The 15,593-nt window shown below is 34.1% G+C and overlaps 1 protein-coding gene across 1 annotated transcript; it reads left to right on the top strand.

The window, feature by feature from the left end:
* Positions 1-1,853: 1,853 nt before the first annotated feature.
* LOC107687588 (non-specific lipid-transfer protein-like) lies at positions 1,854-13,744 on the top strand. The gene is made up of 6 exons (XM_016484976.1): positions 1,854-1,858; positions 3,502-3,601; positions 5,577-5,706; positions 7,458-7,535; positions 8,263-8,342; positions 13,032-13,744. The coding sequence occupies exons 1-6, from the start codon at positions 1,854-1,856 to the stop codon at positions 13,125-13,127; spliced, it is 489 nt and encodes a 162-aa protein (XP_016340462.1). The 3' UTR covers positions 13,128-13,744.
* The last annotated feature ends 1,849 nt before the right edge of the window (positions 13,745-15,593 follow it).

The raw sequence follows: 15,593 nt of genomic DNA, 5'->3' as shown, positions 1-15,593 counted from the left end.
TAAAAAGACAGTATAAGTCATTATAATCAGTAATTATGTCCCCACTGGATGCAACAAATGCCTCGTTTATAATGGGTTTTCATGTTTTTGTCTCGACGCTCCGGCCGAACACGACATCAACAGTATGGTGAGGGCGTAACGTTTCCGTCACACGCTTGAGGTATTCGGCCAATCACAACGCACTGGATAGCTGGCCAATCAGAGCACACCTCGCTTTTCAGACCGATGAGCTTTGTAAAAATCGACGCTTTCAGAAAGGCGGGGCATAGAGGAGAAACAATAATGCACAGTATGTGGAAAATAATGTGTTTTTTTAACCTTAAACCACATAAACACATTTCATTACACCAAATACACAAAATAATGTTCTTTTTAGCAGCATCATATGACCCCTAGCCATCTGGTGTTGTTCAGTCATTTTAGGCAGAAATTTATTTTATTTAGAAATAAAAATCACTACTTCATCGGAATGGTACTTGATTACTTTTATAAAAAAAAATTTTTTTTTTTTCACAAAAAAAATTAAAAAAATTAAAAAAATTCCTGGACTTGATTAGAAAAAGCTAAATGATCGTAAAACAATAGTCACACATGTGTTGTTAGCGGTCAAAAATGACCGCCATTGGAAATGAATCGGAAATACACAAAAATACAGAGATTTTTTTTGTGTGTAGCTACAATCTACTACAAATCATTCACGATGCAGAAAAAAAGTGCACAGCAATGAAGGGGTGACGCTCTAAAATATCAAGAGTGCAAAACAGACACAACAAGTTTTACGTCGATAATATAGTGAAAAACAGTTCCGGTTTGTTTACATAATGTTTTTCATATTCTTAGGGCGTAGAATTAGTAGGGACGCTAGGTACATGTCCCTACCAATATCCAGCGACTACTAAATTGTCCCTAGCAATAATTTTGATCAAACAATTAAATATATGTATAGGTTATGTTACCACTATACATACATACATATTTAATACATCATAATAATTTCAGTGGTCAAACTATTAAAAATATGTTGAATTAAAATTGATCACAAATAAAAAATTTAAATAAATAATACATTTTCACCTTAAGAGGACACATAGGATGAATATAGAGATACAGTTTTAACTGCTTAAGGATGAACAGATCTTTGGATAGTTTCCATAGGCTACGCTTAGATCAACTTTGAATAAAGAAAAGAGGTTTAGAGGCAGATTTTTGTTTATGTATGTGAAATTTAGGAAATGAAAGTTAGCCTATATTTTGTTATGTTCTCTTTTGAGTAGTTAAATAATCCAATTACATAATCAAAATTGTGTAATTATTGTCTGATGGATGTATATGCTAGCTAAAAAAAGCTCTCTTTATGAATTATGAGTATGTTAGCTACCATAGCTATAAATGAAGACATTAGATGACATGAAACTGTGGTCAAAAGTCTATCATAAATGTGAAAATGTTGGGGTAGTTGGCTGTTGTCTGCTGTTATGTCCCCACCAATGTCAAAATCAACCCTACACCCAAGATTCATGAAATTGTAGCACAGACATGAATGGATCAGGTGTAAAATAACAATCATTTGAAAGTGAGAAGCCTTGGTTTAAGTAGTAACAGCATAGGATATTCTGTTTTCGCGAGGACCATAATGTGAAGGCATAACGTCTATAATCCAGAATAAACATTATACGATCTCTTTATCAGTGTCCTTTTATACATTCTGAGTACATTTATTATAAATTATTTTTATAAATTGGCGTTAAAACATTAGCAATTGTATTTCTATTTACGTTTCAGGCTAATCATGCAGTTGAACGTGCTCTTAATTTCTTTGTTTTGCATTGTAAACTGTTATTTCATAGGAACAAATGTCGTAATAGCCTACTTTGCTCAGATTTACTGAAATTCCATAACAAGAATAACACGTTTCTATTATCTAAAGTTTTACGATCTTGTTCTTCTCTCCGCTTGAGGTGCTGTTTTTATTTATTTATTTTCTTTCTAGCTTTTTTATATTTCTCAAATGCGGTGCTAATTGTTCTCTTTTTTGTGAACAGTGCCAAAAAGGAAAAAAATAATAATAATAGTGTATTATAGCTAATATAATATAATACATTAATTATATAATAATTTTATAATTATATAAATAGTATTAATAATGTAAATAAAAAACAACAACTTAGCAATATTCGATAAAGAATTCTCTGTACGGCTGAATATTGCATAAATATTAGGAGAGTAGTATGCTAATATAGGCCTGCTATCTTTCTGTCTTTGAAGGATCTGTGAGGCTCCTCAGGTCTACTCAGTAGGCAGGAGTCAGGGTTAAAGGAGTTGACACTCTGTCCATTCGTCTTATTATTGTTCTGGGAGTGCCACATCTAGAGCAGTGTAGCCAACTAATTTTCAGGGGAAGTTGCTAAAGGAAGTTCGATTTGTTGCATCCAAAATACACTGTAATTGTGCAAATTATATTTGAGTATTTTTTTTTTAATATATAAAATATATACTATGGTATTACCATACGGTAACACTAATATCTATCTATCTATCTATCTATCTATCTATCTATCTATCTATCTAGATAGATAGATATAAAATAAAAATAAATATTATGTAAAAAAATAATATATATGTCGTCTGTAATATATTATTATTATTATTATTAGTAGTAGTAGTAGTGGTAGTAGTAGTAATAGTAGTATTTTTTTTTTTCAGCTAAGCAAGTGCTATTTTAATATTATAAATTTATTTCTTTTACCCATGAGAAAATATCCAAGGTCGTGCAATTGTTCTTGATATCCAAAAAAAATAAAATAAAATAAAATAAAAACCTTTGTGTAGCTTGTTGAAGAGCCAATAATGTACAGTATGTGGAAAATAATGTTTTTTGAACCTTAACCCATAAACACATTTCATTACACCAAATACACAAAATAATGTTCTTTTTAGCAACATCATATAACCCCTTTAAAAATAATGTTTTAATAATTAATAATAATAATTGAATTGTTATTGTTATTGTTGTTGTTATAAGAAGAACATTTTGCTGTGCAATAGTATTTTTGTCACAATTTCTTCAAGTTAAACCGAACGTTTATTTTGAAGGGTTGCCGCAAGGTTTCTGTGTGTTTATATGACAATAGTTTTTCTCAAATGTAATGGTAAAATGCTCATGAAGTGACTCTCAGAGCAGCTCTTGAGATGAAGTTCATGTGTTCATGTCCTTGTTTCGTGATTTAATTAATTGTACAGCACTTCTTTTGAGTTATTCATCCAAAAACGTAAACGGTAAGTTCCATTTATATGACTGGATTCCGCAGTATTTTCATTTTTTTCAGCATTGTGCAAATCTACTTAAAGGGAGAGTTCTCCCAAAAATTATTAACTCACACTGTTGGTGTCAAACCTGCACTTACTTTCTTCCATGGAACACACAGAATAACTATTAGGTGAAGTATTCCTTAAACCATATTTTATATGTATGTCTTTCTTGTATATATCTTTAATTCCCAGCTCTCCACGGATCCAGACGGTGTTGACCAGCTCATCCTCGGGTCTAGAGGGCTTCAAAGCTCACGCCGTCTTCCAGGAGATCAGTAAAAAGCTGCATGAGGTATGAGAAGCCCTATTCAGATCAGTTCATTCATCTGAGTTCATGAGCTGCAGTGTTAAAGCCTCTTAACACCTCCACATCCCTGCTCAAGGCTACAGCAAGATCAATGTGAATCTGTGTTATTACCCAGCTTTAATCATGTCTGCAATGATCCTCTGTCAGGTTTCAGGCCTGCTTTTCCCTGCTGGCTGGTGTGAAAGGGTTTTATTCAGACTACAAAGTTACTGGGTGCTGAAAGGATCGTTTTTTCATTAAACACAATCCCTTTGTCTTATCCAGATGATCCTTTTCATGCCATTTCATGTGCATCACTTACTCTTTTAAGGTGTTTGTTGACATGTGTGTCCATCCCCTTCCCCAAACTGCTCTTTCATAACCTTGGTAATATTATAAATCGAGCCATGAGTCTTTACCCGCTTAGCCTTGTCATCCGGGTTTACAGAATAGTTATTCACCTTGTATTGTACCAAACTCATATGGTTTAATTTCTTCCTTGCAACATAAAAGGGAACATTTTTGCAGAATGTCTGAGAAAGTTCTTTTGAATGCAAAAATATGAAGCAGCATAACTGTTGTCGACATTGATAATAATCAGAAATGTTTCTTGAGCAGCAAGTTAATTTTATATTTAATATAACTTATTTTTAGTAATTTATATTTAATAGTTTTATATATAGAATATTTCTCATTAAACTGTGTGTATTTTTTTCCCTTTAAAAATCATGCTAGAATAAAAGAGAATAAAATATTTGCAATTATTCTCATGATTTCTGATCAGTATTTAGAAAACATGATAATATTGTCATATTTGGTGAATGTGAAAAAAGATTATCTTTAAAATATTTAAGTGATTTAGTAAGTGAACTTTAGCAGCCATAAATGCATTCTGTAAAAAAAATAAAAAATAAAATTCTCCTAAATGTTTGTGTATGACTTCAGAAGACTTGGAATATGTGTAATTTTGTCTACTTTTATGTATTTTTTTTTTTTGGTGTTTTCTGGAGCTTGATAGTAAAATGGCCATCCACTTGCATTGATTGGAAAGCGTCAGCTCCATTAATATCTTTGCAAGATGTCTTCTTTTGTGTTACGTCTTTTCAGACGGGTTTGGAATGACATGATACTGTTTGCATGAACTAACCCTTAAAAGCCCTCATTTATTCATCCGTGCCTCCTGGCCATATATTTGAGTTCAGTCTTGGTTACGTTCGATGATGAGGCTAAATGATGCATGTTTGTTATTGTTCAGCCGTGACACTCGCACCCTCTTGAGATTCGTCATGTTTAACTCCCACACAGCCGAGACTCTGATAATCTCCCACCATCAGCCACATTTCAAATTCTGCCCAAAACATATCTCAAATAATGGCCTGTTACACAACCAGAAGGACTCTGGGAAACACCGATGCACTTTCAGATCAGTTTTGCTCCATTACGCTCTGAAATGCAGTGTGTCATTTTACGGGGAAATGTAATGTTTAATGCTGGACGGCTGAGTGAGGCGCTTTGTTAATAGCGCTGCATTTCAATGCTGTTTTGCAGCTGTTTATTGAATAAAAAGCGAGCAAGTGTAACAAATAGGATGGAAATGTTGTTTGAATGCACTGCAGGTATTTGGTAGCATAAAATCAAGTCTCATTCTAATTTAACCAAATTTGAGAGGTTTAAACAAAGATCACTTTAGTTGTTATTGCACGTTTAAATCCAGCTTGCAACCTTTTCTGATTTAGCTTTCCCATATTTTTGTTATTTTTGTGTATATTTATAATATAAGTGTATATAGATATATAATAGGGTGAATTCAGGTCAGTTGGGTCACTTTTTGACAATGAGATTTACACATTTATTTCTGTTTAAGGAGAACAAAAGTTATCTTTTCACCATCATTTAAGTTTAGCTGCGGTTCACACAGTTCACGGTGGGTGTTCAACTGATATTTTCTGTGACGTTTGTGTGTGTGTGTGTGTGTGTGCAGGACGGAGAGCAGTTTGTGAAGAAGATCGGAGGTGTGTTCGCCTTCAAGGTGAAGGACGGGACGGGAGGAAAGGAGGCCATCTGGATCGTTGATGTTAAGAACGGAAAAGGCTGCGTTCACAATGATGCTGGTGAGTCTGTTCTAAATGCAGACGGTATTGATCTGTGAACGGCTGCACACATCTAGATCAGGTGTAGTTACTTTACTTGAAAAAAGGCTCTACAGATTGTTTTGTGAGGTCATGGGTGGAAGGAGAGGTTCATTGTTGTTATTGCCCACTTTCCGGTGTGTTTCTGAAAACTGCAAGTGGTTATCAGAAAAACTGCTCTGACCACACACGATTTTTACTGTATTTTTGATCAAATAAATGCAGCTTTGGTGAGCAGGAGAGGCTTCTTTCAAAAACATTTACACAATCTTGTCAACCTTAAACCTTTAAACAGAATTGTGTATGTATTAAGCTACAAAAAGCAAATAATTGGCACAATAAAAGGATTATATATTAGCAGTATTTTTTCTAAAATATATTGGCATGTGTTTTCTTATATAAACAAATTTATACTGTGGAACAGTTAACATAGGTGTAATGGTTTTTATACTGTACAAACTGTATTTTCTATCGCCCTACACCTAAACCTACCCCTTTTTGAATTTCATAAAACACCGTTTTGTATGTTTTTTTAAAGCCTTTTGTTTTACGGAGACACAGGAAGTGCACACACACACACACACACACACACACACACACACACACACACACACACACACACACACACACACACACACACACACACACACACACACACACACACACACACACACACACACACACACACACACACACACACACAAACACACACACACACACACACACACACACACACACACACACACACACACACACACACACACTCTTCCTACAAACAACATCAAAACCCACTTAAAATGAATTAAACTCAAATCAATTAACAAACAAATACATAAATGTGATTTTTAATAAATTATTTATTTTCATGAACTTAATATTTTAATTAAAATGTGTTATGCTGATGCAAATTATACACAATTAACAATATTATTAAAACAGCTTTTAAACTTTTAATTAGTGTATTAAAGAAATACAAATTATACACGATTAACAATATTATTTAAAACAACTTTTAAACTATTTTAATGAAAGTATTAAATTAATACAGCAATATTATTAAAATAACAGCTTTTAAATATTGTAATTAAAATGAATTAAATGAATACAAATTATACATAATTAACATTATTATTATTATTATTAAAACTGCTTTTAAACTCTTAATTAAAATGTATTAAATACAAATTATTCACGATTAACAATATTCTTTAAAACCGCTTTAAACTTTTAATTAACATTTATTAAATTTATACCAATAATACATAATTAACTATTTTATTAAAATAATAGCTTCTAAAATAGTGCAATTAAAATGGATGAATTAAATGAATACAAATTAACTACTGTTAAAAACAGCTTAACTAACTAAAAGCTATTAAAAACAAATTATACATAATTTACAATACTATAAAAAGAACAGCTTTTGAAATATTTTCTTTCAAGAATTTAACAAGTAAAAGCAGACTGACATTTTTAATGATATAATGAGTCTTTGCATTTTTTTGTGTTTTCAAGAGTTACTTTAAAAAATGTGCAAGCTTTGGAATTCGAACAGTGACTAAAGCGTTGGCGTAAATCTGCTCTGTTAGATCAGACTTAGAAAAATGATTTAGAAAATAGCAGTGCACCTCTCCTCAACAAGCCGCAGGATTTGATCCCTCAACCATCTCTGTTATATGAAGTGAAACCTCATCTGAGAATGTGTCTTGAGGCATTTGTCACTGTTTCTCCAGGAGTGCAATCGCTTGTGCCCTTCCTCATCTGTTTTAATGATGCATGGGTGTGGGACTTCAGCATGTGGATATTCACAGGTGTGTGTGTGTGTGTGTGTGTGTGTGTGTGTGTGAGAGTCCGCGTGATCTGTGTGGAGGATGAGAGGAAATGAAAGCAAGCGAGAATGTGTGTGCGGCCTAATGACCAGAATCAAAGCTGCTCACGCAGGCCGGATTCTCATTCGTTGTGTAACAAGAGCTAAACGCACCAAACCAACAGGTGTTGAGCTGCTGTGTCGGACTGTTTCCCAGTCCTTAAAGGGGTGGTTCATTCACGATTTCACTTTTTTAACGTTAGTTAGTGTCTAATGCTGCTGTTTGAACATAAACAATATCTGCAAAGTTACGAAGCTGAATCCTCTTCAATAATATCCTCTGCTTCTCAATCGGGCTCAAACTGATAAGCGATATTAACGATGCCGTTGTTTGCAATACAACCGGAGCACATGCTGCTGAGGTGAGGGGCGGGACGATTAGACGCGCACTAGAGGCGGTTTAGCCAATCACAACACACTGGGCTAGCTAACCAATCAGAGCCCATCGCCTATTTCAGAGGGAGGGGCTTCATAAAAGAAGGAAATGATCAGTGCGTTTTTCAGAGAAGGGACAGAACGTTGTGGAATAAAGGTAAATTATGTGAAAAATAATGCGTTTTTAAAAAAACGAAGCATTAACACGTTACACTTGCACCCCATAAACGCATTCAATCCTAGAAAAAAAACTGTGAACCACCCCTTTAATAATGTTCTGCCTTTCTTTTTCTTAGACGAGAAAGCAGACTGCACCATAGCCATGGCCGACTCGGACCTGCTGGACCTCATGACTGGAAAGATGAATCCACAGACCGTAAGTCCTGATGAAGCAGACAGATAAATCACCAAAACATCCTCCATCTGTCCGTCCGTCAAATCAAATGAATCTTCTATACTACTTTTCAGTTACAAGCTAGACTGCAAAAAATTAAAATGATCAGACTTTGTCTTTTTACCCCATTAAAAATACAAAAACATCAATAAAACAAACTATTTTTAAACAAGAAAAGAAAACTATTTGCTAGTGGATCAAGTAAAATGTTCTTAATTCAAGAAATATGCTCTGAAAACTACTTTTAATATCTTGTGCAGTTTTAGGAATGTTTAGATATTTTTGGAGTGATTTAATGATTTTTAAAAGTTATTTTTTACTCAATGAATGTTTCATTTGAAAGTACACTAGCATGCAAAACTTTGGAGTCAGTAAGTGTATTTTTTATTTTTTTTTATAAATTAATACTTTTATTCAGCAAGCATGCATTAAATTGATCAAAGTAAATTTTTTGAAGAACATTTCTATTTCAAACAAATGCTGTTCTCTCCAACTTTTTTATTCATCAGAAAGTCCGGCAAAAATAAAGTATCACAGTTTCCACAAAAATATTAAACATAAGAATAATAATAAATGTTTCTTGAGCAGTAAATCAGCATATTAGAATGATTTCTGAAGGATCATGTGACACTGAAGACTGGAGTAATGAAGCTGAAAATTCAGCTCTGATCACAGCAATAAATGACATTTTAAAATATATTCAAATAGAAATCAGTTCTGTAAATATTTCACAGTATTACTGTTTTTGCTAGATTTTTTCTGTAATCTTACCAACCCCAAACTTTTGAACTGCAGTGTGTGCCAACAATTAAAAAGGTTGCAAATGTCATGTCATGCTGACTTTTAAACATAGGTTGCATATCATATCCTGGAAAATAATATCTTGAAAAAGGTGGGAACAGTAGAATGGCTGCAAAAGCAGATCCCTGACATTTCCAAGTGGTTTGTATGGTTATAATTATGATTTTGGCTGATTAGTCTCAGTTTTCCTGTTTGGATGAACCACAGAGACTCATCCCACATGAACCCAGATGTTTTTCTTTCCTTTACACTCACCTACGTAGTTGTTTTGAGGCATTGAGATCTGTGTATGTGACAGTGAATTCAAAGTGGTATTGTTTTTGCTACGAGAGTGCCTTTTTATATCAATCTGTGATTCACAATTGAATAAAGGAATGTCAAGGTTGGGCCCTTAAAGCACAGTTCGTGTAGCTCCCATCCTCCTTTTGTACATTGTCTCAAACCCACCTCCTGTTTTCCACGAACCGTTTCTCCACAGACACTCAAAAACACTCCCTCCCCACTCACTTTCCTTTTCTAATGCTAATGGCCCGCATTGAGAAAGAGAGATTATTGTGCGGCCTCCCGTCTGAATCACAGAGAGTTTCCATTCCTTCAAGTTTCCACGCTTCACCCTTCACGGAAAAGTCACAGATGGAACGAAAGACGTTTTTGACCCATGACTGATCAACAGGCTCCAGTGAGAACATTTAACCTGGCCATACTCAACCTGAACTGGTCCCAAAAAAAAAATGTAAATCACTTTTTTTTTAGCAGGAGACATTTTAAATGTGTTCTGAATGTTTGGATTTTTTTTTTAAATATGGTTTTTGTTTCATTTCAGATTTTTAAACTATTTTAAGCCATTCATCCTGTTACAGGTTATTGTAAGGAAAAAATATTTTATTATCGGGAAATACAGGTTTATCAACAATTAGAAAACAAATGAACTTTAAAGTGCTATTATTTTCACATTTAAATCTCAGCCTTTTTCAGTTTTTCATTTAAATTTGACGTTTCCCTCAGAATTCCATTAATAGAATGTTCAGCATTCGAATCTAACATACAGCAATGACATCATAGTAATGTATAATGAATTGTGATTGGTTTGCTTGCTGAAAAGTGATCGGCCTTTTTTTTTTTTCAATCAAGGATTTCTTAGATTCGACTTGTTTTTCTTCCTAGCATCTGTTTAACCACCTATAGCCACATTTGCATCCATTATTATTTATTAGTTATTAGATCTAGTGTTAAATTGTGATATTATGCCACCACAAAGCCAATATGATACAAATTCCTACCTCTCTCTTAAAGGAATAGTTTACCCAAACATTGAAAATGTCCTCACCCTCAGGCCATCCAAGATGTAGATGAGTTTGTTTCTTCATGGGAACAAATTTGGAGAAATGTAGCATTGCATCACTTGCTCACCAGTGGATCCTCTGCAGTGAATGGGTGCCGTCAGAATGAGAGTCCAAACAGCTGATAAAAACATCACAATAATCCACAAGTAATCCACACCACTCCAGTACATCAGTTAACATCTTGTGAAGTGAAAACCTGTGTGTTTGAAATAAACCATTTCATCATTTAGATGTTTTTAACTTTAAACTGTCGCTTCCGGCTAAAATACGAGCCCATGATCCATAACATTACTTTCTGCAGTGAAAAAGTCGTCCCGTCTGAATCAGGAGAGAAATATATGCACTGATCAAACACCGTTTACAAGACAAAATAGCCCTAAACAAATATTTGGGTGGATTTTGATTTGAGAGTATACAACAGGAGATGGACTTTTTCACTTGAGGAAGCGTTGTTATTATTATGAACTCATATTTTGGCCAGAAGCAATGGCTTAAAGTTAAAACGTCTTGATGGATTTGTTCATTACAAACACTCAGCTTTTGGCTTCACCAGACATTAACTGATGGACTGGAGTGGTGTGGATTACTTGTGGATTATTGTGATGTTTTTATCAGCTGTTTGGACTCTCGTTCTGACGGCACCCATTCACTGCAAGAGCATCCATTGCTGAGCAAGTGATGCAATGATACATTTCTCAAAATCTGTTCTGATAAAGAAACCAACTCATCTTGGATGGATGAGGGTGAGAAAATTCAGCAAATTTTTGTTTTTAGGTGACCTGTTCTTTTAATGTTCAGTACTCATTCTTGTAATGTAAATTAAATCAAGGTTCATTCTAATTGGTGGATCACAACTTCTATTGAGTGAGTTTGGCTCACTCAACATTTGTGCTGAGCTCATTCCTCTTACCTCTCTCAATCATGTCTTGTACTATCAAAAAAGTGGGAAAAGTGAGTTTCAGAAGCTGCAGTTGAAAGTCTATCAGCATGAAATCTGGCTATTTTTATCTGACCTTAATTCGTTTTTATATTCTGTAATTGCTTCCACGCGGCTGGTAACTGATGTTTGGGAACAGACTGAAACGAGAAGTCATTAACCGCGTTCACTCGCGACTCTGTTTTAGTGCTACCTGAGTGCTTCCTGTTAGCAGGGATGGAGGCGTACGGTTGTGCAGCACTTACAAACAAAGCTTTAATGAGTCACTCTCTGAAATGGCTTCAGGGCTCATTCCTTCTGCGAGGAGCATTTCTGTCCTTCAAAAAAGGACTCATTAAAGCCTGTCATTACGACAGCAGTTGCTCTTTCACAATCATATGACGGCACGTCTTTATGAGACTTCAGAGCAGTTTGTGAGAGGATTCACCTGACCTTGAGAACTGACAGGTAATGAAGGTTAATCAAATTGTTGACCTTCGTTGTACCTCGAGTTTTTTTGTGAATTGTTTTTCCTCTGGGACACAGCATGCACATACATAAACCGGACTTTGAACATAGTTTTGAACTATTTTCTGAAAGGTATTACAAAATCATGTTTATACAATATTTACTTTGACTTATTACGTTTTGGTCCCCATAACGTGATAAATACCAGGTACACACACACACACAAACACACACACACATATATATAGTCTAATTTTTATATTGATGTAACTCTTTAATATTGCATGAAGTATTGCTTTATTTACTATTTATTTACTATTTTTATTTTTGTGCCTATGTATTTATTCTTTGTGTTTGTTTGTTTGTTTCTTTCTTTCTGTATATCCTTATCTGTTTTTCAGAATTTTGCCATAAATGTTGACTAAAACTATTTAAAAACTATTTAAAGAAAGAAATTACAAAATATTTTTTTGTACAATGTTCAATTCCTGACTTATTACACAAACTACACAAAACAATACATATTGTCTAATTTTTATATGAATGTAAATATTTAATATTATAATATTAATATTGCATTTATTTATTCATTCACTTTATTTGTTTGTTCATTCATTCATTCATTCACTTTATTTATTTATTTTTGATTGCATTTGATTAGATTTTTTGTGTGCTTAGTCCTGATGTCCTCTACAAAGTGTTTTTTTTTTAAATTTAAATCATTGAAAAACAAAAATGTATTTATTGAAAAAGAAAATCATATTATGCTTTATAAACTATCATTTTTCTGAGAGGCTTTTACAAGAACCCATTTGAATATCAATCAGACACAAAAATTCAATACAAAATCTCTGTTTTTGATCATTTGTTCAAAAAAAAACAAAACAAAAAAAAAACAGGCAGAGGATGTTTTCATGGCCAAACCCCCATTTAGTATCTCTGAATAGCCCTGTTGCTTTTGAGACACTGAAGTGTGGCTTGTAAGGCCACAGAAAAATAATTCACAAAAACAAATGTCCTCTACTGGGACACAAATTAATTCCTTGGACACAGATGAATAGCTTATCCTCTCAGGAGGTTAATATTTAAAAAAAAAAAAAAAATCAATGTTAATCTCTCTTTTGTGTCCTCTCGTTCATGCAGGCGTTCTTCCAGGGCAAACTGAAGATCACCGGAAACATGGGCATGGCGATGAAGCTTCAAAACCTGCAGCTGCAGCCGGGCAAAGCCAAGCTGTGAGAGGCGGAGCCTCAAAGAGGGCGGGGTCTCGAGTAGCTCCTCTCACTGAGTTCACTGTCAGAGCAGCTGCAGGAGTCAGACACCGAAAGTGTTTCTGCACTAGTTTCAACCTCTTTCTAACAAGCTAAAGGGATAGTTCACCCAAAAATAAACATTTGGTCGTACTTTACTCTGTTTTCTAATTCCTTTCCGTAAACATATGACTATTCTTAGTCTTTTGCGAGGAAAGCGCTAAAATATAAGAATTTGCGAATGTTGTACAGTCGTATGGGTTTGAAATAACATGAAGGTGAGTGAATGATGCCAGAAATCTCATTTTTGGGTGAATTATTTAAATGAATCACAGGAGTCTGAGAGATGGATACAAAAATACTATATTAATACCGTTCTTAAGGTACATTTTTCCTTTGATTGGCAGCCATAACTGTTTAAATGATATGTGTGTGTGGATTGATTGTTTGCTTTGAAGGGCTTTCTTGGAAGTGAAGCCCCGTAAAGTGCCTGTGAACTATAAACTCAAACACATGGGCTTTGATGGACAGATGTGTTGTTAAAATGTACAACCAGTGGTGTATAAAGTACCTGAAAGCCATAGTCAAGTAAAAGTACAAATAACTTACCAGAAAATTACTTTGGTGGAAGTTGAAGTCACCGTTTACATTGTAAAAACATACTTTAAGACTTTTACTCAAGTAATATTACAATATTACTTGAGTAAAAGTCTTAAAGTATGTGATAATTATTGTAGCCTACTTAAGTACGAAAAGTATTTTTTAAATCTTAAACGTACTTAAGCATTGAAAGTAAAAGTACAAGTAAATGCAAAATGGAAAAGCAGCAAATATATATTAAAAATGTTCATACACCGCTTAAGTAGCAAGATTGTGTTCAGTTTTAACTCTTTCTTCCATTTTGTATTTTTGGGTAAGAATAAGAAGCACTTCATCCGGTACTTAGTGTCTTTCATTACAGCATAAGAAAACATTTCTGGAATCTGCATCCCAGTAGGTGACAGCAAGTGACTGTTAATGAGTGAGTCATTGAGATTCAACCGATTCATTCAAACGGCTGATTCATTCAGGAACAAAGCATTTGACTGTGTTACTGAGTGAATCACTGAATCATTTTATCAACCGATTCGTTCAAAAAGCTGATTCGTTCAATAAGTAAACACTATTGCTCAGAGACGCAAAACAGTGCTGTGTGATCTTTGTTTGGAACTATTTTCGTTGGCAAAATTTAGCAAAAACAAGCAATATTATGTCTAAAATGTAAGTTACTTATTGCTTTACTGAACTTGTATAAAACGATTATTAAATGTGTTATGCTGATATCTGCAGAAAAACGGTACTCTCTGTGTGATATAGATTAAGTTAACTATATTAAATTATATAAATATAAAAAGCATACAGAAGCATTTTTGCCGTCTACAATTTAGAATGCCTGGAATTTTGAGTTTTAATAGACTAATAAATCAACGTGCGTGCACTCTGTGTGAGATTTGGTGATATAGCCTACTTGATAATGTCCGATCGCACATCATTACAACAACACTTACCATATTATCGCTGAAGATATACTGTATATCGCACACACAGACTCGACATGAGTGGAAAATGAATCATCCACGGTTGTGCGCGCACTTGATTGCACGAGCAAAGTGTTTTTAACTTGCAAACGCTAGACCACTGACTGATTCGTCAAACCTGCTTTCCTGCAGTCCGTGTTCTTCTGACTTCTGACTATTTTGTAGTAAGTAACGAATATGCTTCGGGGAAATGTATCGGAGTAAAAGTATACATTTTAATTAGGAAATGTAGTGGAGTAAATGTAAAAGTTGGCTGAAATATAAAAACTCAAGTAAAGTACAGATACTCCCAAAAAATACTTAAGTACTGTAACGAAGTGTTATTACTTTGTTACATTACAACACTGTGTACAACAGCATTGCGATTCATTCTGTTTCGTCTTTATAGTTATTCAAGGTCACGAGGAGCAGGTTTACAGTCCTGCTTTGATACAACAAACACCAATTATATAAATATATATCCATCAGATCAGTGCATGGATATATTTGACAGTATCTTGCAGGTATAATTGTAGTATCAATGTTTTTTGAGTGTTTCCCCATCAGATGCTAAAATACTTTTGTACTAAATAAACCTAAACTTTCTCATTAAAATGGGAAGTGTGTGTTCATTTATCAATTTAATTTGATTGTCATGAACAAAACATCTAAGAATCATACACGTTTGTTGGTCACAGAGCATATCTTCCTCAATAATTCAAAAGCCAGTGGGAAAAAAAACTTGGGTTTTATCAAAAAGAGGATTTTCCCTGTAATAAGAGTAATTTAAGTCCCTTTGCCTACAGGTCTGTTAAACAACTAGTTATTAATGTGGAGGCCGATGCTTTAGCATGAAAACTACTCGTACATAAACCACCGTTTTTTTCTTTCTGCCAAGT

The sequence above is a fragment of the Sinocyclocheilus anshuiensis genome, unplaced genomic scaffold (genome assembly GCF_001515605.1).
Source record: "Sinocyclocheilus anshuiensis isolate Anshui unplaced genomic scaffold, SAMN03320099.WGS_v1.1 scaffold2067, whole genome shotgun sequence".
NCBI classification, from domain to species: domain Eukaryota; kingdom Metazoa; phylum Chordata; class Actinopteri; order Cypriniformes; family Cyprinidae; genus Sinocyclocheilus; species Sinocyclocheilus anshuiensis.
This window is presented reverse-complemented; position numbering and strand designations above follow the sequence as displayed.

Excerpts from the sequence above, each read along its gene's own strand:
- LOC107687588 (XM_016484976.1), top strand. Across the intron at positions 7,536-8,262 it reads CAGCATGTGGATATTCACAG|ACGAGAAAGCAGACTGCACC; the intron begins GTGTGTGTGTGT and ends TCTTTTTCTTAG. Across the intron at positions 8,343-13,031 it reads GAAAGATGAATCCACAGACC|GCGTTCTTCCAGGGCAAACT; the intron begins GTAAGTCCTGAT and ends TCGTTCATGCAG.